The sequence below is a fragment of the Balaenoptera musculus genome, chromosome 19 (genome assembly GCF_009873245.2).
Source record: "Balaenoptera musculus isolate JJ_BM4_2016_0621 chromosome 19, mBalMus1.pri.v3, whole genome shotgun sequence".
Taxonomy (NCBI): domain Eukaryota; kingdom Metazoa; phylum Chordata; class Mammalia; order Artiodactyla; family Balaenopteridae; genus Balaenoptera; species Balaenoptera musculus.
The window spans coordinates 24,423,663-24,450,751 of record NC_045803.1 but is presented as its reverse complement, the minus strand read 5'-3'; the positions used below and the strand labels follow the sequence as shown (position 1 = coordinate 24,450,751).

At 36.9% G+C, this 27,089-nt stretch overlaps 1 protein-coding gene across 4 annotated transcripts in view; it reads right to left on the bottom strand.

The window, feature by feature from the left end:
* The window catches only part of PHKB (phosphorylase kinase regulatory subunit beta), a 199,119-nt gene that overhangs the window by 53,537 nt on the left and 118,493 nt on the right, over nt 1–27,089 (bottom strand). For all 4 annotated transcript variants that reach the window (XM_036832518.1, XM_036832517.1, XM_036832520.1 and 1 more), the window contains 3 exons: nt 5,351–5,406; nt 4,744–4,837; nt 171–254 (listed from right to left, as the gene is read on the bottom strand). In XM_036832518.1, coding sequence (XP_036688413.1) covers nt 171–254; nt 4,744–4,837; nt 5,351–5,406 — 234 coding nt within the window. The remainder of the gene's footprint in view (nt 1–170; nt 255–4,743; nt 4,838–5,350; nt 5,407–27,089) is intronic.

The following is a 27,089-nucleotide window of genomic DNA, read 5'->3' as shown; positions in this document are numbered from 1 at the left end:
TACTATCACACAAAACTAATTATTGATATTTACTTGCAGAAAATAATAATTCAGATAATTAGCCCAAGTATATGACGAAATGTGAGAATGGATGCATAGCAGGTCAAACATCATTCCTGTCTGTGGTATTACAATCTGAACACTGCTCTACAAGGAAATTTCATGAGCACCTTTGAAGTACCGAGGCAGCCAATGGGCCTATCTGGCCTTCCGCAGAGTCCTAATTTTTCATTGATCCCCAGATGGAAATAAGCCTGTAAGACACAAATGTGTAAATCAGAGCCAGACAAAAATTCATGCTTTTCCTTTTTTGCCCCCTTTTGCCCCCTTGACTAATGCCCTGCTAATTTCTGATTTCTCCAGAGAAAAAGAGGCCAGGGAAACTTTATTCAATGGACTTGTAGGAAAACAAGCCAGCTAATGACATCAACTTAGATTTTGGGGCACTGGGAGATTTGAGAGCAAAACTTTTGCAGATCCATTTAGCAACACTCTAAAATTTGACATTGTTCTTACACTGTCATGTCATGAATTTATAACTTGCATGGCTCTATCTGATTCATACAAGCACACAGAGAAACAAATGCTTCCTCTGTGATAAAAATTTTGACTCTTTAAAGTTTTAAAAAACAGGGCTACATAACTTCTACCAGATTCCCACCTTCAAGTATTTCCCACCAACATGGAAATGTCTTTACTGATTTTTCCGATTATATGAATTTTATGAAAAATTTAATCCATATGCTACAAGTGAATGGTCCTGTTACTCTCGTAACCCCTTAGGCAACAACCATTTCACTTTGGTATGTGTTAAAAGGAGTGTAATTTATTGTGTGATCCCTAAGAAACACCAGAAGCATAAGATAGGGTTACAGATTTTTAACAGTGCATAGATAAATACCCATATCACACACACACATATATGTATACATATTTACATAAATGGGTTCATATACTATATAATCTGGTGTTCCATTTTTTTAAACTTAATATTGTTTTTCTACAAAGTAAAAACAGATAAACTTGGAATGAACTAGGAGTTAATCAGTGCCAGAGCCGAGCACTTAATCCAATCAAGAAGTCTCCTTACCCTATTTAACATGGATCCCCTGATGAAGGTCGCTCCCAATTTTTTGTTATTTCAAAACTAATTCTGTAACCAACTTTGGACAGTATACTATTACTTCTGCAGGATAATTTCTTAGACTTGATGGATCAAAGAGAATATACATTCTCTTTCAAACATACTGCCAGGTTGGTCACCCTCCAGAAATAATGGACCAATTACATCGACATTAACGTGCATAGGCCATTTTCGTCATTCTCTTGAGTCACAATGACATTTCATTTTAGTTTTAAACAACTGTATTCAAATATTTTGTGGTGGACCATTTTCCCATATATTTAATAGCTATTTGTATGTGCTATGCACTTTTTCCTTTTTTCCCCTGTCTACTGGGCATTTGCCATTCTTTTTCATTTGTAAAAGATCTTGGTATGTTAAGAATATTACCGTTTTATCAAATATTTTACTCAATTTGCTCATCTTCAATGTTGTTATGAAATGTGAGAATGACTGCATGGTAGTTCAAACATCACTTCAGCATTTGGTATTTCAATCTAAACATTTTTCTGCTAGGAAATTTCACAAGCACCTTTGATGTGCCAGTTGTTTATGCTACCTTCAACTATATTTAGTTAAATCTGTCAATCACTTCCTTAATCGCTTTTTGGCACTAGTGTTACTCTAAGAATGGACTTCCCCTCACAACAGTTGTAAACTGTTCTATTTTTTTTTTTTAGTGATTTTATATCTAAATCATTAAAAAAATATTTAAATCTTTAATCTGTCTGGAATTTATTTTTGTATCTGATGAGAGGTAGAAATCTAACCTAATGGAAAATCAAACCAGCTGTCTCTACACAATCTACTGATTATCATTTGAACTGATTTCAAATATCAACCTCAACGTATACAAAATTAATGTCATCACCAGAGCTCTCTGTTCATTCTGCCATGGTGCACACATGTATGTCAGAGTTAGCTCTGTCTCCTTCTCCTTCTGCATTGAATGTTCCTAGAAAATAGCACCCCCTGAGTTGGCACTGTGCCTAGCATTCAACTGGTGCTCAGGAAACACTTGATGGATGAATGAGGGAGCAAGTGAATGTCCTCCTGAGCCACATGTGCTGTGCATATTAATTCTGGAACAGCAGTGGTTTTAGACAAAGTCCACTGGCTAGAAAAAGTACTCTATTAGCATTGTATAGCATTGTTTAGCTACACTGAAACTACAGTGCACAGCACTAGATGGAGACCACTTTCCCTTAAATTAATATTTATGTCTAAACTACTTTAGATTTCTTCTTTTAGGCAAATGATTATATTAATCAACCATGCACAAGTTAAAATGTACTGATCTAGGTAGATTTAAAGGAAATCTTTAAATACTACTCTATTACAGTAAAAGCATTTTCTTTAACTTTCTGAACCATGGTAGAGGTCTATGACAATTAAGTAATCAGATGCAGAATGTTCCCTGAATTCTAGGGTACAGATAATACCGTCCCTACACATTCACACCATTTAATGCACTGAAACACATAGCAGGGACCAAACCACCTGGAAGTACAGAAATACTTCATTCTAGATCTGCACTGTATTCAGATCTCCCATGAGGCAAATCAAACCACAGTTACCACATTATGAAACATTAACCACACACAGTGAAAGCCTTGCCCTCAGCTGTCTGCCCTCACACCCTCTTCAGTGGGCTGAAGGAGGGTGCAACTTCTCAGAAGAGAATAAGCAGCCATTGGCATAAGAATATGTGTATTAACTAAGATTTGAGGGAACATTTTCACTTTTAAAAGGTAGACTATAAGAAGCAGTGTAGTCGGCAGTATATCTTAGAGGGTGAATCCCAAAATGCAGCTAGCTTGAAACACAGAGGCTGTAGCCACAGAGAATTTTCCATCCTGACACGTGCACAGAAAAGCTGGGCTCCTGGTCACAAATCTGTCTTTTTAGCCACAACACACACCCAAATTGTAAATCATGCGTTAATGCCATTTTTAAAACAACAAAGTAAAAAATAAGTCAGGACCTGTTATAAGTCTTCACTTTGTAACAGAATGCTTCCTACCACCTCTGTGACTCCTCAGCACCTTGTACTAACATCTCTCATAGCACCGATCAAAGTGGATTGTCATTAACTATTTTTTCTGTCATCCCAACAGACCCAGAGGTCACCGACTGAGAACAGGGACAGAGTCATTTTATCTGTGTGCCCCACACAGTACTCTGCACAGAGCAGGTGTTACTGATGAATGAATGAATAAAATGCCACATTCAAGTTATTTGGAGCCATGTTGGTCTTTTAAATCTTGACTGAATGTTGTCTGGTAGAGTACAGATGCTACCAGAAAGAGGTGCTAATATACCTTAGGCCTGAAGAAACAGATTCAGGTTAATTTGTTTTGAGAGCATGTTTGTCAAAGAATAATAACCTTTGTTACCATTCTCTGGAGCTTTCAGTAAGAGGCCATGAAAGTGTATCAGCAAATACAGCCTGCACCTGAATGATAAGTGCACAGTGTTACAACCTTAGATTTTCTCCTCCTCTCCTTGCCTTGTGGATCCTTACTTCCCTCTTGGCCTCATTTAGCCTCTTCTACAGTGAAATCTAGCTTTCCATCATTTACTTCTTAGTGTGATTTTAAAGTGTTACCTACTCCAGGGTTCCTTGCATTTTTAGCCATGTCTCTTTAATCGAGGGGGAGAAAAGAGCTCTAATTTGTTAAGGACATTTGAAGAGCTGGTGCTCTGGGTGACCTAACACCCAGGTTCTGGTTTTGTTGCCAATGCATGAGGTCCAGTCTGATTAGCAACAACTCTGGGGCCTTGCATTTTCCCTGCAATGTGCACCTCACTTCTCTGAGCTTTTATTCTTTGTTGTAACATCAAGGTTTTAATCAAAAACATTTTTATCAACTTAACTGACTTAATCTTGATCACTTGAGAGAGACTATTCTAAACATTTCCACCAAACACTGCGGACTTTGTTCCTGTACTGTTTTTAATGATAACCAAATAAAAACAGTGGTTTAAAAATAATTAGTGGAGATCAACAATTTCCCATCCCTAATGAGCAGTAATATTCCTAAACTCAGGCATATGCTGCAGGGCAGTGCATACAAAAGGCCTCAAAAGTCATCTTTTAATCCAATCCAATAGGTATGTAACTGCATCAAAGATAAATTCAGATGTCACTTTATAACCATTTTGAGACCCAGCAAACCAAAGAGGGTAGGAATTACTTCAGACTCCAAATAGTAAGTCAAGAAAAAAAGGGAAGTAGTTATTACCAATAATATTTAGGTGAGAAGATTTCTTTGATAGTTAATAAAAGGGAAAGTAAATCAAATGTAAAGGTTAATTTTATACACCACTACTAAAATTAAGGCTGATTTGTTATTTAAGTGGTCAGTCCAGGTTAGTAATAGACTTTAGCAAGGAGCAGAAATCAACAAGACCCATGAATATAATGCACACACAGTGCAGTTGTGTTTCAGTAACAGTGTCCGATAAAGTGGGTCTCTCAGCTTAATCAGAAAGACTTTGGATCAATGACCCTATCTTAGAATTGGATTTTTAAATATACTTCTTGACAATAAACTAAGTCTAATCATCATGCTCTAGTACCTACACAAAGGAGACAGTAAAGAAGCAGAATCACTTACTTTCACAAGCTCCTGCTGGGCCCAGATCTGAATGGGTTCTACCTGTTGAGGAGTTTGAGTCTGAATACCATATGTGTTGAGGAAAACTTGAAGGCTAAAAAACACAGGGAAAAAAAGAGACATTTTCAGTAATGCATTTATATGGACCATGGTGAAGGAGGAGGAGAAAAGGGGAAAGACTATGCTAGTTTGGAGCACATTATTCATTTGTTAATGTCAGCAATATGTCATCTGCACTGGAATCCAGAGCCCTCTTGGGTTCTTCACAAAGCATCAGCTGTGAGCTTTGGGGGCTGGCAGAGAGGTAAGCACTAACTTGGGGGATCCCCATAATCTGTTTGCATTAATTTCTCAAAACTACACACCAGGCAACACTGGCACTGGTCACAGACTTTAATTAATATTAACACCAACTAAAACAAAATTATTCTTAAACATGAAAAGAATGTTATTCTGGCACTTAAAGTGACATGAGTGACATCCTTGAAACCCTGTGAAGGGGTCTATGAAGTTAATTTCTACCACCACAGGCAGTATTATCAGCCTAAAGCAATCAGCCCCTTTCCCTCCCCCTCAAAAGAACACACCACCCATCAGGATTTCATACCGTTGGCTTTCTGCTATGAGCGCTACATAAACAACCAAATCATTTTCCAGTGGGCCCTGTAATACAGAAAAAGGGAGGGGGGAAACATTTTAAAAGATCTGATCATCATCAACTATAATGAGAATCAAGGACAGTATTAACCATCTCTAAGCAGTTCATTAAGATGATGGACACCAGCTGGCTCTAAGCAGTTGCCTCTCTTTCCTTGCTCTCCACTGCCTACTAATCAATTTGATGGTGTAGACAGAGTAATGGAACACCAAGGAATGGAAAGCCATAAATCTCACCACTACCGGAGGGGCTAGCCTGTCAGGGCTATTTTGAATGATGCATAAGAGTAGTCTGGGGACCGAGAGTCATTTTCCATCATTTAACTATGAAGGGAAGAGTGGGAACTAAAAATAAAAACCTAACTTACGTATTCTCTAAAAAAATGACTGTGAGTTAAAACTGTTCATTTGACATCTTCACCACGTAAAGTTATTCCCTTTCTTGTTAGCCAATTTTCCTTTGGCACCTGATACATCAAAATAGCTTTATTCTAATATATAGCTTCTACGGTAGAGAATGAACTACCCAATTGACTATATAATTACCACTGTGTTAGTTAAATACAAGCTGTTGGGCTTAATAGTTCTAATCAAACATAGTGTTGGATATTTGCTACTTTTTGTGTGTGTGGAAAAGATTCACTATAGCATATATTATGCATTGCTAAAATGAATCCAATTTTGAGCTTGTATATAACTAATACAGAACATTAAGAAGCACCAATAAATTACAGTATTAGGAAGCTCTGAAAATTGTGATCAAATGTAATTTCTTCATAGTAATGAATCCAACATTCCCAATAGTATGCTGTAAAACATTTGATTTACTATCAGTCAGTTCCTCTCTATGGTATTCAATATGCCAGTAGAATTTATGTATGATAGAAGGCAAGAAACACCAGAATACATATATCAGCAGTAAATAACATACAGTCAAAGGATGGTTCCCAGAATCATCGTGAAAATGCCATTTCAGGCAGTCTTCAATGTGATTTAAATGAATATATAAGGAAAAATATGATGGAACAACCTCACAGAAATAAATAGACATTAAAAATGCTATAAATTCTATTTTTATTAGAAAAAGACTTTAAAAGTTGATGTTACTCAAAAGGATGAGAAAAAGTAATTATTCAGAGTCTCATCAAGATTTCTAACAAATGAAAACATTAAGCTTTATTTTTCTTGGATGAAATCTCCCATTCATCAAAAGAAGTAACCTTAGAGTGGGCCATTATCTATAATCTTCAGGGCAATTAGAGTTTTTAAATAAAAAGCAAGTGAATACATATATTAGAATGCAGATGTTATTCCACTAACAATAAATAAGGCAGCTTACAGATCCTAACTGGTAAATTGGTTTCTTCTTTTTGAATCACAGGCCTGTTTAAGACAACGTTGTTTCTATTTGTATGACAGAGCACTCGGATCTAAAATGCCCACTACACATGTTGAATCATAGTGAGCATCTGATTAGGGGACTATTCGATGGTTGAAGAACTCTTTCATTTGAAAAGTCAGCATTTCGGAAAGTTCCAGTTCACAAACCATCTACCATAATGAGCTCAGGCCTTTAACCCCAGCCCAAGCGGGACGCTTCACCCCATTTCCACCCACAGAAAGAATTGTGCGTGGCCAGTCCCACCCCAACAATTTTCTTCCTTTCACTGACAAAGTTGGAACTATCTTTTCTCTATTTTCATAATTTTCTTCAAATCACCAAAATTACTGTCTAAACCAATGAAGTCTCTCTGAAAACTGCCTAATAATAATTAATACCTTCTATTTCTGAATGGTATTTTCCTTAATAATATTATAATATTTTCCGCTTTTAGGTTCACAAAGTACACACGTGCACACGCACACACACACACACACACACACACATACATACTCAAGCCCAGTGTGGTACTAGTGCTCTCCATTTTATAAGCATGTATGCACTCATTCATTTGACCAATAGTTAAGACATACAAGAATCCACGCTAGACCCTGATATTACAAGATGAATACAACCCAGTGCCCATCCTTGAGTTTAGTCTATTGCAATAGATAGGTAAGTTTTCAAATGTGTTTATTATCACAGAAAAGTATCCCACTGATACCTTCCTTTGCCAGTATAGATCTACCTAGTTTAAAAAATAATGGCTGAAAGACATTACATTATATGGATGTGCCATAATTTATTCAAGGCATGTTTATTTTGATAACATTTAGGTGGTTTCCAATATTTCGGAGAATCCTGAGGATTCAGGGAGAACAAAGTGTCAAGTACAGTATTTGAAACATAGTAACAATGAAGGGCACTAATATTTCCTGCAGCTGTACTTACAGTTTTCACACCTATCCTAGGGCAGCTGCTTTCTCTTCCTTGTTGAGATTTGCTGTAACATCTATGTTGCCCTAGACCCCACTGGCTTCCACCACTCTAGGACATTAGGACCATCCACCATCCCATTTTTATGACTAGTTCTTCTCCAAATAATTCCAAACATCTTTTCAAAGAAATCCTCAGATGACTTACCACCTTCCCAGTTTTCCCTCCCTTTATTTCTCAAACATAGACTACCACTATTTCCTTACCTTCCTCGTCTCTGTTAGCTCTGTACTCTGCCATCTATCTTGCTTTGCCCTTGAGATGGAAGTCCTTACCCTTTAAGTCCTTGTTCTTCTATTCATCCCACTTCTTTCTCTTTCTCTCTCACCAAACTCATTCACTCTGGTATCTTTCATTATCACTTCTAAGCAGATGATTCCATATCTATATTTCTAGTCTTGAACTTTCTCTTGAGTTCTATCTAGTTCCCACATTTTTAACTGCTTTCTGGACATTTTCTTTTGGCTATTTTCAAAGTTAATAGGTCTAAAACTCAACTCCTTATCAACCCTACCTCTACCCCAAATAGACTCACTCTAGCTCAGAACCTCTGAACCATCTTTGATTCCTCTCTTTTACCCTCCATATCCAATTTGTCACCAAAATCCTGTTAATCCTTCCTTCATAAAATACCTTGCTTGAATCTTCTTCTCATTTCATTTCTATAGCAACATTCAGGATTGAAAAGTAACAACAATAGCAACAATCACTTTACAGAACATTGTACATCCTGTGTGTGAGGAGGCACTGATCTAAGTGCTTTAACAAACCATTATCCCCATTTTACAGGTAACAAAAATGAGGCACAGAAAGTTTAAGTAACTAATCCAAGGTCATAAAGCTAGTAAATAGCAGAGCTAGAATTCAGATCCAGGCAGTCTGACTGCAGAGTCTGTGCTCATAATCACTCACTTACTCTGCCTCTCAAAGAGTGGAAAGAGGGCAAGTTTTAGAAGTGAAATACCCACAAAACAAGTTCCACTCTTGTCACTTCCTCTCCCATGATCCTGGTTATCTAATAGGACCCTTAAACTTATCATGGACAAAACTGAACTACTGATTTCCATCCTTAAATTCACTCACCCTTAAAGTATGTCTTATCTCTCTTTTTTAAATTTTATTTTTTAATTGAAGTATAGTTGATTTACAATATTGTGTTAGTTTCAGGTGTACCACAAAGTGATTCAGTTATACATATATATATATTTTTTCAGGTTATTTTCCATTATAGGTCTTTACAAGATATTGAATATAGTTCCCTGTGCTATACAGTAAATCTTTTTGCTTATCTATTTTATGTATAGTAGTTTGTATCTGTTAATCCCATACTCCTAATTTATTGCTCCACTTCCTCTTCCCCCTTTGGTAACCGTAAGTTTGTCTTCTGTCTGTGAGTCTACTTCTGTTTTGTATATAGAGTCATTTGTATTATTTTTTAGATTCCACATGTAAGTGATATCATATAGTATTTCTCTTTCTCTGTCTGACGTACGTCACTTAGTATGATATTCTCTAGGTCTATCCATGTTGCTGCAAATTGCAATATTTCAATCTATTTTTATGGCTGAGTAATATTCCATCGTATATATGTACCACATCTTCTTTATCCATTCATCTGTCGATGGACATTTAGGTTGCATCCATGTCTTGACTACTCTAAATAGTGCTGCAGTGAACACTGGGACACATGCATCGTTTCAAATTAGAATTCTTGTTTTTTCCAAAATATATACCCAGGAGTGGTATTGGCTGGATCATATGGTAACTCTATTTTTAGTGTTTTAAGGAACCTCCATACTGTTCTCCATACTGGCTGCACCAATTTACATTCCCACCGAGAGCGTAGGAGGGTTCCCTTTTCTCCACACCCTCTCCAGCATTTATTATTTGTAGACTTTTTGATGATGGTCATTCTCTAATAATTAGTAAAGTTGAGCATCTTTTCATGTGCCTGTTGGCCACCTGTATATCTTCTTTGGAGAAATGTCTATTCACATCTTTTGCCCATTTTTTGGCTGGGCTGTTTGTATTTTTTTGCTATTGAGCTGTATCAGCTGTTTGTATATTTTGGAAATTAACCCCTTGTCAGATGCATTGTTTGAAAATATTTTCTCGAATTCCATAGGTTGTCTTTTTGTTTTGTTGGTGCTTTCCTTTGCTGTGCAAAAGCTTTCAAGTTTGATTAGGTCCCATTTGTTTATTTTTGCTTTTATTTCTTTTGTTTTGTGAGACTGATTTAAGAAAATATTGCTATGATTTATGTCAGAGAATGTTTTGCCTATGTTCTCTCCTAGGAGTTTCATGGTGTAATGTTTTATATTTAGGTCTTTAAAACATTTTGAGTTTATTTTTTGTATTTGGTGTGAGGGAATGTTCTAATTTCATTGATTTACATGAGGATGTCCAGCTTTCCCAACACCACTATTTCTTATCTCTTTAAGATGCCGTACTGTGCACTCATTTGATCTGGCCAAAAATGTGTAAGTTATCCTTGATTCCTCTTTCTCCTTCAAACCTCATAACCAGTAACCACTAAAACAAACAAAAAGACAACACTTATTGAACACTGTGTAGCCATATTATTTACTGATCAAAACACCCCTATTAGGTAGGTTACTACAATTATCCTCATTTACTAAGGAGAAAACTGAGGTGCAGAGTGGTTAAAAAACTTATCTAAACATCATATAGCTAGTAAGTGGCAAAGTAGGGATCCAAATCTGGGCAATCTCATCTATCTCTTAAACATTACAGTGTACTGTCTGCCTCTCTAATGCACTGTTAACTCACCATTAAGTCCTACTGGCTCTACCTCCAAAGCACATCTCAAACACACCACTTTTCTCCAACTCCACTGCTACTACCACCCTACTCAAAGTCACCATGATCTTTCACTTGGTCAACTAACTGTTCTACCTACCTCAGTCTTACCCCACCATTCACACAGTCTATCCTGCAAACAGCAACAAGGATGGTTTTTTAAAAAAGTGTAAATCAGACCATGTCACCTCCCCCCAACACGCATACACACAGACACCCTGTTTAAAACTCTCCACTGTCTTCCTATTGCCCACAGAATAAGAACCAAACTGTTTACCACAGCCTACAAGTCCCTACATAATCAAGCTCCAGCCTACCTCTTCTTTCTCATTCTCCCTCCTCTCCTTCACCATGTTTTAGCCACGCTGGGTTCTCTCCACTGAAAATGACAACTGTGTTCCTATCTCAGGGCCTCTGTACTTAACTGCACTCTTGCTTGGAATGTTTTCCCTTCAGATTGTTGCATAAGGCCCTCTTGTTATACAGGTCTCAACCATCATCACTTCCTTAGAAAGGCCTTCATTTTCTACCGTGGCCAGCCCCCCTCTATTACTTTGCCTTATTTTGTCTACTTCACAGTACTTGTCATCTCCAGAAATTATTTGATATTATTTACTTATATATTCACCATTATTCATCCCCACCAGAAAACAATTCCCTGAGGACAAGCACCTTGATCTATCTTGTCTATTGCCTAGAAGAATGCCTGGCACACGGTACGTGCTTACTGTCTGATGAATGACTGCCTAGGCAAGTTTCTCTATGTTCTTCTGTGCTTATCTATAAAATGAGAATAATGTTATTTAGGAGGCCTAACACATAGGCAGAGGATCAAACAAAAGAGGGCCTATAAAAATATTTACAAACTTTGATCTGCTAAACAAATGATATTTATACTATTCTTTGTTGTGTGACTATATTAATTAACCTCTCTAAGCCTCAGCTTCTTCATTGGTAAACTGGGATAATAAAAGTGTCTACTTTATAGGGTTATGAGGATAATACATAACATATATAAGCATTTAACACAGTGTCTGGCATATACTCTTTTTTTTCAATATAATATACATGCTTTTTTTAATTGAAGTATAGTTGATGTATAATATTATGTAAATTACAGGCGTACAATATAGTGTTTCACAATTTTTAACGGTTATACTCCATTTACAGTAATGATAAAATATTTGGCAAATACTCTTAAGTGTTTAAAAAGCATTAGCCCTTTTATCAATCCAGTAACATGACTACAATCCTGGATCACTGTTACAGGCTTTCTGGACTTTCTGCTTCACACTTGCCTTTGCCCATCTTCTGTACTTCATGGTTAGGGAAATTTTCTTGTATCAGTGATTTTCACAAAGGAGGTGGTGAAAAAATATTTGTTGAATGAATGAAGAAATGGGAGGAAGGGTGGGCAGGTGAGTAACAGGCATATTTTTGTCATGCTTAGGATATCACTTTTATACTCCAAAACCAGTGTTTCCCAAATAAAGCCCCAACTTCCTGAGGACCTTTACAACTTCACTTCTACCTGCAGTTCCCTGTTTGTCTTAGAACACTCCACTAAAAAAATAAAAAGCAGTTCATCATATCCATCTCAAGTTTCTGTCCTCTGTCCTACACTTGGACTGTTCCTTCTGTTTCTTTCTGCTTATCCAGTTCCTGGCCCACTCTTTCAACCTAGTCTCCTCCATAAAGTCCCCCAAACATCAGGATGCCAAGACGTCTCTGTCTCTATGAGCAAGAGCAGGTGCTGTCTGCATGAGTCACTTGCCATCTCTCTGCCAGGGCTTTTTTCATGCTTATGAGTGGTCTGTATAATTACAGAGTGCACCCTTGACGGATGCCTCATGCTCTTTTCTCACTTAGCATGTACACAGCACCTTATACAAAAAGAAGGCAATTGGCACTCATTCAGTGGTCTGGAGGAAAAATATTTTTTTAAAGTATTGTTACATTTTTATTAGCAATATACAAATCTTCCCTTGAGCATAAAGGACAAATATTTGCAAATATAAACAAGATATTTTTAACAAAGGGAAAGAATCATAACTAAATGTACACATATTTTTATAAGCTATTAAGGATTGTACAAGTCATTTTAACTACATGATTCAGGACCAACAACCTGTAGTTGAAAATATTCCGATTTAAAACTTTCATTTCTATAAACGAATAAAGTCAGATTGGGTTTTTTAACAGTTTTTTAAATTGAGATAAAAAACCACATAACATAAAATTTACTATCTTTATCATTTTTAAGTGAACAGTGGAAGAGAAACTTTTATAGCCTAACTTGCTGGTGAGCTGGGCACTACCTGTATTAATATTGCACCCCATCTTGCTCAAAATTTAAAACTATGGTAATTAAAACACTGCATGTACATCTGTCTAGATTCTAGTTTTCAAATTACCCAAATCAGGTCAAAGTAACAAGGCTAGGAGATTTTCAGCTGGGAGCTATAAATAAAACAGTGTAATACAACTTTCAAAGGGTATACAGAGAAATTTAAATGTGAATGTACCCTAATGGTTTTCCTTCCCCTTGTTCTTTTTTCAATTTAATTTTAATAGACAATTAATTCATATGGTTCAAAAATTTTTAAATTATGAAAAAGTTTTCAGTGAAGTTTCTCTCCTACCTGTGGCCGATGTATCCACCCCACCACCTACCAACCAGGCAATTACTATGATTACTTATGCCCCTTTCCAGAGTTGCCTTTTGCATATAAAAGCAAACAAGAATCTATAATCTTACTTTCTCATATTTTAGACAAAAGGTAGCATACTATCAGTACTTTTTCCCACTTAATCATATATCATATATTAGTACACAGAACATGCCCTCATATTTTGTTTTAACTGCTTAGTATACCCTTATTTTGTATATGAACCATACTTATTAATGTCATATTTTCACATCTTTTATCATTTAAGGCTAGTCAACCTTTTGCAACTGAAATCTCTGAACATGGTTATAGTTAAACCGTGGAACCATTAAACATCAGGTTTTAATTTTGCTTATAAGAGTAGAACAATCACTCAACCAAAAACACTCAGAGGCATTACTACCACTGGATTATGTGGGGGCACTAGAAGATTGTTATCAGAAAAGATCAGTAAGATGGGATTTTGGGAGGGGGCAGTGGGAAGCATGTGAGTCTTTTCTAGGAGAATGGCACAGAAAGATGTATAGATTCTGTTCATTTATAACTTATTCATGGAAATAACATGACAGGCTAGTAATAAGATTTATATTATTATTTTATTGATTACATTGGTTTTGTCGTCCAGTTTAGAATGTCAAGGAATTAATATATCTCAAGAGTCTGTCATATGTACTGTCACAAAAACTCCCATTTTTAAAGATCAGGAAACTGAAGTGAAGAGTGGTGAAATAATTTGACAAAGGTCGGTGGTAGAACTTAAACCTGACTGCAGATATGTCTAAGTCTAAAGTCAGTATGGTGCCTGTCATGGTATATATTGCATGAATTATGTGCTGCTTGCTGCTGTGGTTTGTATTAGTTCAGGTTCTCCAGAGAAACAGAGCCAACAGGGTGCGTGTGTGCGTGCGTGTGTGTGTGCGTGTGTGTGTCCACGCACGCATGCGCACACGTGTGTTTGTGAATGTATAAAGAGAAGAAAGAGATTTACTATAAAGAACTGACTCAGGCAATTACGAAGTCTGGCAAGTCCCACAATCTGCAGGGTGAGTAGGCGAGCTGGAGACCCAGGAGAGCTGATGGTGTAGCTCTAGTCCAAAGGCCAGGAAGCTCAAGACCCAGTTCTAGTCCAAAGGCAGGAAAAAAGCCAATATCCCAGTTTGAAGGCCATCAGGCAGGAAGAATCCTCTCTTACTTGGGGGAGGGTCAGCCTCTTTGTTCCACTCAGGCCTCCTGGGATGAGGCCCACCCACATTAGGGAGGGCAATCTGACCTGCTCACTCTACTGATCTGAATGTTAATCTCATCCAGAAACATCTTAACCCTCATCCAGAATAATGTTTGACCACATATTTGGGTACTCCATGTCCCAGCCAGGTTGACACATAAAATTAACCAACACACAGTTGTAGGAATGTGTTACAGTCACAGGGAGCAGAGTGGTGAGCAAAAGCCTTTGTGTTCTACCAACAGTCACTCTTCATTCACTTGACATCAGGTCTGAAGAAAACTCAACTCCAAGGGGTGTCTACAAAACACCTATTTTCTTATCTCCTTTTTGATAGAATATATTTCTTAAATTCTTGGCAATTAAATTTAAAAATTACCTCTTCTATTAAATAATGAATACAGTATGTAAAGCTCATAATTCTTATTTTTGCAACATTGTATTAAGCTCTGGTCTAAGGCGCTTTATTTTTAATATGCCCTATGCTGCATAAAATAATCTACTGTGGCTGGCTTGAATAGGTCTTTTACTGAAAGAAGGACACAGGAGGAGGGAGAGAAGGAAAGAAAAAAAGAAGCCAACAAATAAACGGGTCACACCCCACCCAAGACTGGTCTTGCCTCAAGGGCAGTGCATTGAAACATTCTCTGCCTCTGCTTCTGGGGCCTTATAGAAACTCATTTATGTTCATTAGCCTTCATCAGTAGGTCCTGCCAACATCCAGCATTTTTTCATTACACTCTTTTTTCAGCAAAACCTCATTAGCTGAAGAAACCAGGCAGATGCTTTATACATCTCAATTCCAACTAGAGACACCATATCCACAGTATTTTTCCTGCAAGAGCCAAGTAGCAGGCTACAGCAGTTTGAACACAGGCACATCCTGACTGGAACACACTGGCATCTTATTCTGACATTTCCAACCAAGCCAAAGCAGCTACTTGGAGAAAATGAATAGGGATGCAGAGGAAAGGTAAGTGGAAATACCAACAACAGCATGGTTAAAAAGCTAAACTTGACTTAAGAGTAGAGAAGGCCAGGGAGAAAATGGCCCTTTAGGATCCCTGTATTTATACATTGCATTAGTGATTATACAAGCTTTCTATTTAAGAGGAAAACAAACGAATTTTAGAAAGTATTCCCAGACCTCAGACACATAGTTTCAAATGCCGGAATGAATAACTCGGGCAATGGTTTTTGAGAGCAGTCCTTTCAATGACTGCAATTATCATGGAAGAGAATACTAATCATCCTTTTGTCACAACAAATTGATTTGTTAAACTGTTTTTACTCCTGTCTAAGCAAATGCTGTAACTGGATGTTTCTATATTTTTATCTTAAAGAAATGACTGTGCTATTGGTCTTGTCTATTTCCTGGAAATGATGCTAAAATGACTATATGGGCCCACATGGAGAAACCCTGACTCATGGTGTTCACACAGATTTAATCATAACCAGCAGGAAGAACAAATGATGAGAAACTTATAAAAACACAACAGAGTGGTCAACATAGGGAAAGACTGGTAAAATGAGGGTGAGATAGGGGAGGTACAGGCAGAAGAAGGGGAGTATAGGTTCCAAAAATCTAGCCATTTCCCTCTCAGGGTTTCCATGTCATTTCAAAGGACCTCAGGTGTTGGGTTACCACCACTGAAAGGTCTCCAATGGTAGACAAATGGAAACCAGCTATTTAGAATCATGGGGGAAAAGGAAGCAAGTTATAGCAAGACAACTTGTTTTTGGTTTTTCTCCTGTGGATGCCTACATTGACTAGATCATTTCTCTGGTGTCTGAGTTGAAATGCCAGAGGTAGAAGGGGCCATTTTTATCATCTGGGAGTAGGTAATAAAAAAAGGTGTGAGGGAGTCCATGAGAGGACTCCACTTCAGCCAGTGCAGCACAACTTTTAAACTATTTTTTATGCTGAAATTCTGCCTAAGATTTTGTCTGAAAAATGGGTTTTCTTGATAAAAATCAGTAACCCACTTGATGGATGAGGAGACTGAGGTACAGGCAAGGGAAATGGTCCAGGTCCTCAGCAAGTTAGTGGCAGACCCAGAAACAGAACCCAGGTCTCTGGACTAACTTGGTCTAGTGTTCTCTCTACCAAGTCAGTCTGCCTCATCTTACCAGCTAGACAGTAAACTTTTCAGTACACTAGAGAATTGCCAAGTGCATGACTCCATGTATGAGTGGAAATGAATGGACAGGCCACATGTACAGTTATTACAATGTGAAAGCCACCTAAGAAGAGAGGCTTTGAAGGGGGAAAAGTATAAAAACCTGTGCTACTTTCTCTTTCAGCACTAGATGCTCTTCTCAAGAACAAAAAGACCGGGCTAATTAAACAGTGCAAGGGAGAACCTGTGGTAAGATTTATAGCTGCTGGGTTAGAGACCGAACAGTTACAGAGGAACCCAGCAAGCTCTAGAATCCAACGAGCTTTTAACTATATAGAGCCATGTTCACTGGTTGAGGCCAAATTGTTTCTAGTGTAGATTCTCACTGGGGACCTGACTGCAGAGGACACACGCTACCATCACTCTTAGCAGAGTAAACCTAAATGTCTTCCATATTGATGAGATCACAATTCAACAAATCTGTGTACTAGAAATGCTCAGGGTTTGTTCACCTGTTCATTCATCCAAACATCATGGTAGGCACCAGGGATGGCAGAAAGATAGATGAAATGTTATTCCTATTCTTCAGGAACTCAGCATAGAACGGAGAAGACAAACTATATATGGAGTTCAATAGGATAGTAAATACAATGCTATTAAACCGGTGGGTGCTTTGAGGGCAAGGGAGGGAGCATCTAATTTAGTCTCAGAGAACTGAGGAGGACTTTATAGAAAAAGGTATATGAGCTGTAAGAATAAAAAGGATAAACGTAAAGGATGATATGACAGAGTAACTGGAGATAGGGCTACTTTAGATTAATGGTCAGAAAATAATTCTCCTGGGGGGTGTCATTAAATCTGAGACTGAATTCAGTATCAAGAAGGAACAAGATCTGGTAACAAACACTCAGGCAGAAGGAATAGCAAAGGCCCTGAGAAGAAAAAGACTTGAAGGGTCTGAGGAACTAAGAGGAGACCAGTGTATGTGGAGCATAACAGGCAAGCAAAAGAATAAGAGGTGAGGGTGGAGTTAAGGCCCAAAAGGCCTTCTAAGGCAACAAGGCATTTGGCTTTCATCTAAGTGGAACAAAAAGCTACTTTTTAAAAGGGTTTCAAACAAGGAAAGACTCAATGTAATTTACATTTTTAGAACAATAGTAATAAATACATATATAGTACCTACTATAGGCCAGGTTCTGCCCAAGCATTTTATATATATTAACTTATAATGGCTGCTATACAGACATGGTTTGCAGAAGGCAGGGTGGACACAAGGAGATTCATTGAGCACTGCAGTTGAGAGATGATAGTGGTTGGAATGAAGAAGGAGCAAGTGAAAAGATTTCAGGAATATTTAGGAAATAGAACTGACATGACTGGATTGGGAAGGGGAGAAGGAGTGACATAGGTATGGAGGAATCAAAGATTACATCTATGCTTTTACAAAGTTTAAAGGAGAAGGGAGTATTCAATGGTACTGAATATCTTTGAGGACAAACAGACTAAAATAAGAAGAAAGATCAATGGATTTATCAATTAGGAGGTCAGGAGTAATCTTCTGCATGTGTTTTAGTAGGTCGGTGGTATAAGCAGTCAGACTGCACAGGGTAAGGAGTGACTGGAAGCTGAAGAAATGGAGATGGTGCAAGTATTTTTCTCAGATGTTTGAAAGGGAAGGAAAGAAGGGAACGTGACAGGGGGCACATTTGAGGAATTTTTTTCTTTCTTTCTTTCTTTTTTTTAAGGTCAGGGACAATTAAACATCTCTATAGATTGAGGAGAAGAAGTATGTAGAGGGAAAGAGGTTGACATATAGAAGAAAGAATGGATATCAAAATAGAACAGGATAAAGGTGGAGGGAAAAAAGTTGGGTGAGTTAATGCCTGGGATTCAAAAGAAAAGATCCATTCATTATTAGAGGTATCTCAGCATGTACTAGAATACATTAATCTAGTTTTTTCTTATTCAAGTATAGCTGATTTACAATATTATATTAGTTTCAGGTTTATAACACAGTGATTCAAAATTTTAATAGATTATACTGCATTTAAAGTTATTATAAAATATTGGCTATATTCCCTGTGCTGTACAATATATCCTTATAGCTTATTTATTTTATACATAGTAGTTTGTAGCTCTTAATCCCCTAACCTCCATTAGCCTAGTTTTAACCTTTATTTTTACAGACACTTCTGAGAACTTAAAACTCTATCTCCCACTTTCAACAATTTTGACCCAGTGCAAGGAAGGGCTCATGCTCTGCTACATACGATTATTTATTCTTCACTGCCACCTTTAACTCGTATTCTTGTGCTAACTTTATTAGTTTCTTCAGTCTCTGATTAATGATAGAAGAGTCATAATCGGTGTTCATTTATCTGACCATGCCACAGTGTCCCTTTTGCTCTCCAAACCACACACTCCCACAACGGAAGACGTTTTAAATAAGATTGAGGAAATAATAAGGTGCTCACAAAAATAATTAAGAACAATAAAATATGAAGATTTTCTCATGAAAATTCATAAAATTTATGAAATTATACAAAATTGTATGCATTATATGAATATGGCCTTCTCCTAAGCCACTGAAAGTGATTTTCAAAAGATATATTTATTAGGCATTATATTCTGACATTTCTAATTTAACATTCTTAAGAAGTATGGGATACAACAGGATAGTGTAGTCTGAGAAAATGCAACAGACAGTTAAGTTGTATCTATGCCAAATCAAAACTATCAATACAGGGCTAATTTTTAAAGTGCAACTATTGATACCTTCCAAATTAAAAAAAAGCCACTTGTCCAAATTAAAACAGTGGCTTGCATGTGTATAGGGACAGTCTTAATCAAAGACATACAAAGAGATAAGAGAAATTTAACGGGTCAAATACTCAAAATTTAATTTTTTCTAAACTGAATATAATCTAAAAAATATATTCAAATGGCTCCTTACTCAATGAGGCTAATCCTTCCTTTACATTCTTTCCAATTCTTCAAAATTCAAATCTTAACTTATCTTCTGCAAAACAGCCCAACTATAATGTTTAATCAATAGACATTATAAAAGTTTATACAAGTATTTTAATATATAATGATTATTAATAAGGTCAAACTGAGTACTAAAAAAACAAAAATAAATGAAAAACTTGCCAACGTAGGAGGAAACAAAGGAATGACAGAAACTAAACAGTGGTTTCACATTCCTACTGGTAAGTGACTGGTTGATAAATGATTATTTGTTGGCCTAGCTATAGAAGCACTATGCTAGTTGTTGTGTGGAAGCTGCAATAATGAAAGATACGCTGCTTAAGACTGTCTACCTTAGTCATAATTAAGGCACAATGAGGACACAGGAAAATGACATTAATATTATAAGCCCCACTGGCAATGATTCTTCACTTAAGCAAACTTTAGTCAGGCTCCTGAACCTCCCTGTAGGCTCATCTGTGTGCTTCCTTGTAAAATTCAGTTTTAGCAAGAATCCTGCTTAGTCAGTTTAACCAGAACCCTCACCATCAATATCTATTTGTTCAGCCTCTGTATCTGTTCAGATTCCTCATCCTCTACCATCCCCCAAGTGATATGTGATCACCCTGGCCTGTCTTAAGCAAAGAATCCTGTTGGTTGGTTTAACCAGAATCCCCCTTACCTGTGATATTTCCTCTTAGTAATTTTTCATCCACTGACCACCACCCTGCTCCTTGGTTATAAATTCCCTCTTGCCCATGCTATATTTGGAGTTGAGTCCAATCTCTCTTCCCCACTGTAAAATCCCACTGCAGTGGTCCGTATACCTATTGTGATGGTCCTGAATAGTCTGCCTTATCATTTTTAATAAGTGTCACTGAATAGTATTTTCTTTAATACCATGCAGTAAATGTGCATTTTCACCATGGTGTATATGGCTCACCAGGCCACACTTCAGGACACCTGGGTTCCAGCATTGGATATGTACCTGTGTGACCTCGGACATGTCACTTCTCTTTGAATCTCAGTTTCCTGCTCTATAAAATGATGGAATTAAACAAGATGCTCTTGATAATCTTAATAGTCTCTTAATATACTTTTAATATTCTACCATGTATGTGAGGTACAGGTAATAAACATAATGGCATGGCAAATAATTTTGAACTTTATCGGTGAAACAAGAAGGAATCAACTCCTCTCTACAGAGCTATGGGTAGTTTTATGGTTTATATAGACACATTTGATTAAAAAATAAAACATTCCCAAATCTAGGCTAAGGTCTGTAACAATACATTTGGATCAAGTGTGTCTTAGGGAAGGAAAGTTTCTAGAAAGTGATTTTCATTTTTATGTAAGTGTGAAAAATTGTTTTATCTTATCCCTTGCCTAATTTTCTTTAGCTAATGAACACTATGGCATATAAAATATTTCATTTAGGAACAGATAAGTAAGTAGAGACCTTTTAATGAAAAGCTATTTAGCCACAACAGCAGTCTTAAAAACACTATAATGCAGTATACATTAAATCTTAATCGGCTCTTATTAGGATAAACTTCTAGAATAGAAATTATTACATTAAAGGGTATTATATGGTACAGGAAACTCGATATAGCCATATATTACATTATATGATACAGGAAACTTGACACAGCCAAATAAAGAAACATCATATAGACATTTAAAACAACATTTTATAGAAATAATATGAAAAATAACTATGAGAGTATAAATAAGTGTTAGCGAGTGCAAAACTGAATATCCAGTAAGACTATGCATAATAAGAAAGCCTATACATAGTAATAGCCAAAATGTTGAAAATATAATGTTTTTCTCCAGACTGTTTAGGATTTTTCTCATTCTCATTATGAGAAAGTAATATTATTTATAAAATAAGTTATTTGGAATAAAATAAAAATAGCAATAATATTTATTTAGGTCTTATAATGTCAGACATTTTGTTAAGAGCTTTACATACAATATTACCACTTAATTACATACAACCACCATGAGTTATGAAGTATTATCCCTATTTAATAGGTCAAGAAAGTGAGGCATAGAGAGATTAATTAAACTGTCCAAGGTCACTGAGTTAGTAAGTAGAAGAAATGGGTTTTATATAAGCTAGGCCTGTATGATGCAAAGCCACTATACTATACCACCTTCTTAAAAATAAAAATTACATATATATCTCATATTCTTTAATCTTCAGGAAAATAATTTGTACAAAAGTTTATGCAACTGTATTTTCAGAAAACAAAGTATGAAACCCCCTTTTCTTCATTAATTTGAAAAATGAGAGACCAACAAGTGTATCTGTTTTTAGCTCAGATCTGTATAAATATGTACATGATTTAGTAAATACGTACTGACTTTCACCCTAAATTTAGAACCTTTGCAGCTTGGAAAATAAGCTTTTATGACTAAAAAGCATTCCTTTCATATTGACCTTTTCTCCAAAGACTGTCAAAGTAGATCAATCCATTTTAATTGGCACAGTAAATGTGCTAGTTTACTTCTCAGATTCAAAGCTTGGGTATCACTGAAAATGATAAATGTGAAACTGAATTCTCTCAAGGGTGCTGCAACACACATGATCTGCTCTATCATGATGATTATGCCATAAACGTAAAATATTGCTTCAAGTAGCTGACAAAAAATACTCATATTTTATTCAGTACAATGGCAGAAATACCTGGAACTCTCTAAGGACCTTGTGAGAGAACACTGCTCCTGGCTGTCAGGGAGTAGGGCTCCCAAAGCCCAGTCCTCCGGCTGACAGCTCCTCATAATATGGATCATTAAATAAGAGAGGGTTAGAATAGAAATAAAGGATAGGTTTCTCTTCAAAGATCAATAGACCTTTAAAAACTTTTCGTAGATTCAAAAATAAGAAAAAAAAGGGAAATAGGGAAGTCCCAGGTAAATTCATAAATTTATTTATATTTATGAATAAACAGGATTCTGTTCTCAGAATAAAATGCCAGGAATATAAGTGGGCTCAGTGTGTTGAATCAGAACAGGGGCACAAATTGAGACTTGCAGTAGATTCATTAAAACAATACTAGATCATAATATTCCTTGTACATCTTTATTTTGGACAATAAACCTTGTTTTCTTGCTTGGGTCTATTTTTCTTCTTTTACATTTCTGCCATGAATATAAGAAGTCTTCATCTTGTAGATGAAATATTTCATAATATCTCACGCCTATTATTGGAACTTTTAATTTTAACAAGTTCAGTGGGTTAATTAGCATGACACATCTCTGGTGGCGCAGTGGTTAAGAATCCGCCTGCCAATGCAGGGGACACGGGTTCGATCCCTGGTCCGGGAAGATCCCACATGCCGCGGAGCAACTAAGCCCGCGAGCCACAACTACTGAGCCTGCGCTCTAGAGCCCGCGAGCCACAGCTACTGAAGCCCATGCATTTAGAGCCCGTGCTCTGCAACAACAGAAGCCACCACAATGAGAAGTCCACGCACCGCAATGAAGAGTAGCCCATGCTCACTGTCCGCGCGCAGCAACGAAGACCCAGTGCAGCCAAAAAAAAAAAAAGAATGATGCTATTATATTTGTTTAAGCTCATTTTTTCTTTTTTTTTCTTTTTTTAACTTCAAATTTAACTTTTCTAAGTTCTGGATGTTTTTGACCAAGTATTTAATTTTCATTGGCTCTGGTATAAATACTAGTTGATAGGAGACTTTCATTTCCCTTAAAGACTGCAGACAGTATTCCTGAAGAGAACCTTTGTGTAGCTGTGGCATAGGCAGGCTAGACTTTCAGAAGCATTTCTGATGCCTTGACTATTTTATTCTGTTTCATTATGATAATCATAAGAACTTCTGTTCAGCACTCAAATTCATTCCCATGCTTGTAGATAAATTTGGCTTTTTGGTCCCACACAAGCACTTTCTTTCTTTGTCAAGCTAATGAAGTAGAGTTTTTTTAATCCTTTAAGTAGAAATTATGTCTCAAACTGGTTACACTATTTCAGAGCATTAGAATGAACAAATAAAACTGAGCTTCATGCAAAATTTCCCTAAATCACCTAAGGCTAATAAACCTTTAAAAACTGTGAACAGATCTGAAACAAGAATATAAAAAAGGGAAGCATGTATAAATCCATATTCTAGGAGTGCTATATAACAAATCTACTAAATTAGGAGAGGTTTATAACCTGTCTTGGACTGCAGCAAACTCACTTCCTGAACAGATGGTCTCCCACCATTTAATCACTCTTTTAACTCCCTACAATCTGGCTTTTGGGCACACTATCTACTAAAATCACTCAAAGGTTACCTGTAACCCAGATCATGGAAGCCAGCAACAAAAGTGCTAGAAGGAGATTTCACGAATCAAACCCAGCAAAATAATTTTATAGATTAGAAAACTACAGTCCATAAATGTTAGGAGATCTTCCTCAGATTACACGAGGGGTGAACAATGCAAGGTCAAAACACCAGCACTTGAGTTTCTGCCAATGCTGTGCTGTTCTCCCTTGCCAACTAGGTAGTCAGCTTTCTTGAACCACTGTCTCACAGTTAACATTTTTCACACTTTCAAGCCAATGACACTGTTTTACCTTCTTGCTGGATTCTTCTGTCCTGCCCTTCCTTGAACATCCCTTTACCCCACCATCTGCATTACCTGTACCCTGACAAAGAACTAAGCCTTAAGCCTAGCTTTCCAAAATTGTCTACTCTCATCATTTCAATTCCCATCATGAGCCATGTGCAATAGCAACACGACTTTGTAACTTTTCTTTTCATTAACTGCTGGGTACCTCAATTAACTACCATGTCTGCATTGAAACTATCAAAATGCAAATAATAATAGCTAACATGTATTGAGTGCTTAACTATAAACTAGGGGCTGCTCTAAGCTCTTTACCTATATTAACTCATTTAAATCTTTAACAAATCTATGAGGTATTATTCTGATTTCACATGTGAGGAAACTAAGGCACAGAGAGTTTAATCAACTTGCCAAAACTTGGATTCAAACCCATGCAATGTGCCTCCAGAGGCTGTGCTCTTAATTGTTTTGCTCGGCAGAATGTTTATATGAAATCTCTACTATTTATATTCTTGAATACTAAAATAGCATTTTCATATCAGAGTGTTTTTACCTGTGACTTTTCCGTTTTTATTAGAATGGCTTATTTATGTAAAAATTCTGTTGCATTCAATATCTATTTCAAGAAACAAGTTCAGTTTTTTGCAAATTGCTTTAAAAATGAAGAAAAGAAATCCAATTCCTGGCTGGTCTTATTCTATTGCCTGTTAAATGTGATAGTTTCAGATAGAATCCTGCAAACATTTAAAAAGATATTAAGTTTGTTTTCCTATTAAACCAGGAATCTTCTGTATGTTGATTAGTATAACACACATTTCAAAATAAAGTCCATTTGCTACAGAACTCCAAAGGCCCCCAGTTGCTACAAAAGGATGTCCTTTTTAGGGTCAACTTATCCCCAGTGGAAAACCATAATGCAGAACACAGTGAATCCGTGAAATGGACACAGTAAGCTGCTTACAGTTTCTTCCAAATATGAATGAGTAGCAAAGGCTCAAAACAAACAGTCTCCAAGTGACCTATCTCACATTAACATGGCAGAGGCTCTGCAGTGTGAACAGTCTAAGTCTCAACCACAGATAACCAGCAGGTAGTCAGCACCAGAATTACCTAGGCAACAGAAAATGATGGGCCCCCTAACAGGAACAAGTTAGGGTGAAAGAAGAAGGGGAGTAAACACTCAAATAAAGAATCTTGCTAGCTTCTGGAAAGTGTCTTCCTTTGGATAAGGAAGAAGGAACTCCCTAATAAAATTACTAATTGTTAGACTTGTGGACTTGGTCTCATCCCAGTGCTAACAGGGAAGGAGAAAGTAACAGTTAGACCCTTTTAACATTACAAATGTTATATATAATGTATCCCAGCATACATTTTGTACTGATGTAACATCTTTCCACTTAATTTTTCAGATCATTTCCACAGGCCTCTCAGTCTCCTAAGGCACAGGTGAAACTATTTTTCTGTGATGTGATATTGAGCCAGGCTGTCCAGGAAGCAAAATATTTCCTCTGTTAACTCCTTCATACCATTATGAAAATCATTGCTTCCATGCCTGACATCCCTTCCTCCTTTTCTTCTTCAGTTAACATCTTCATATTGGTTCTGCCACTTGACAACTGTGTGACCTTGGAAAAATTACCAAACCTCTCTGAGACTTGCATTATCTATCTGTAAAGTGGGTATAATAATATTTATTTCAGAAAAGTGTTAAAATCAGAAATAATACATATAAAACAGTTCGTACAATGCCTATAATCATCAGAACCACAATCAATAGCGGTTTTCTATTTTTCTCACTTCCTTTCTCTAGCCCTGTCAAATACCAAGCTAGACTGATAGAAGGCAAAAAAGAATAAGACACATTCCCTACTCTGAGTACCCCTGCCAGAGAGGCAGGCATGTAAACCAACAACTACAATAGCATGACAAGTGTTACAACATGGTGTATGCAAAGGGTTATAGGAAAGCAGCCTTCTAAACCCATAAGACTTGTTTTCAGGGAGTGATTTATAGGATGATTAGATAATATGATCTTTTGTATAATTTATCTTTTCCAAATCAAACGTGACATAGGAAAATAGGGGTAAGCGGAGCAGGCATTGTTACCCTATCTACAAGACTAAAGAACAGATTAAATAACAGTTTGGTATAAATTATTCTCCTTCACATGTTTCTTTACCAATTTGAATAATTCTGGCATTTAATTTACTTGGTTTGCATCTACTTGGAGCTATCACAACTGTTCGGTGAACATCTACCCTGCTCAAATCCCAGTGTTAGGTTCATCAACTAAGATCTGAAGAAGCACAGAGTGTGGCTGGAGAACAAGATATTTAACAGACACAATGAGAGAAGACTCAAGCATAGTAAGTGAGGCCTGGGCTCCTAGTTCTAGAGAGTGGCGTTAGCACATACACTCAATTCTCATTCCTCTCCAGACCCCACAGAAATGACCATATAGATGCTAAAAATAAACAAAAAAGACTAAAGCCATAACAATAAAGAGAAAAAGAAAAAAGGGGCATCAAATCAGATATTTCAGCACATTTCTAGTGTAAAAGATGGCAAATAGAAGTGCATTAATGAAGAAAGCAGAGCAGAGGAAGCCTATATAACCAAACTATACCACTTAGAGCATCACCATAATGCTGCCACAGGTATGGGAGTTGATTCACCAAATAGAGGGGCCCCAGAAGGGTACTTCGTTTGCAGAAACACTGGACGGGAGAAGTGGGATGTGACACAGAACTGATAAAGGCCACAGTGGCTGGCCTGAGGTCCCACACAAGGAGCCACAGTCAGCAACAAAACAATAAAACAGGGTTTTTCTCTTAACATACTGAACAAACTGGCTGGGGTGAGTTAATGCTTTTAGTGTTGGCAATAGCTTCCTCAAAGTAAAGCCCTTCATATTCTGGCATTTGGCAAGGGTAATG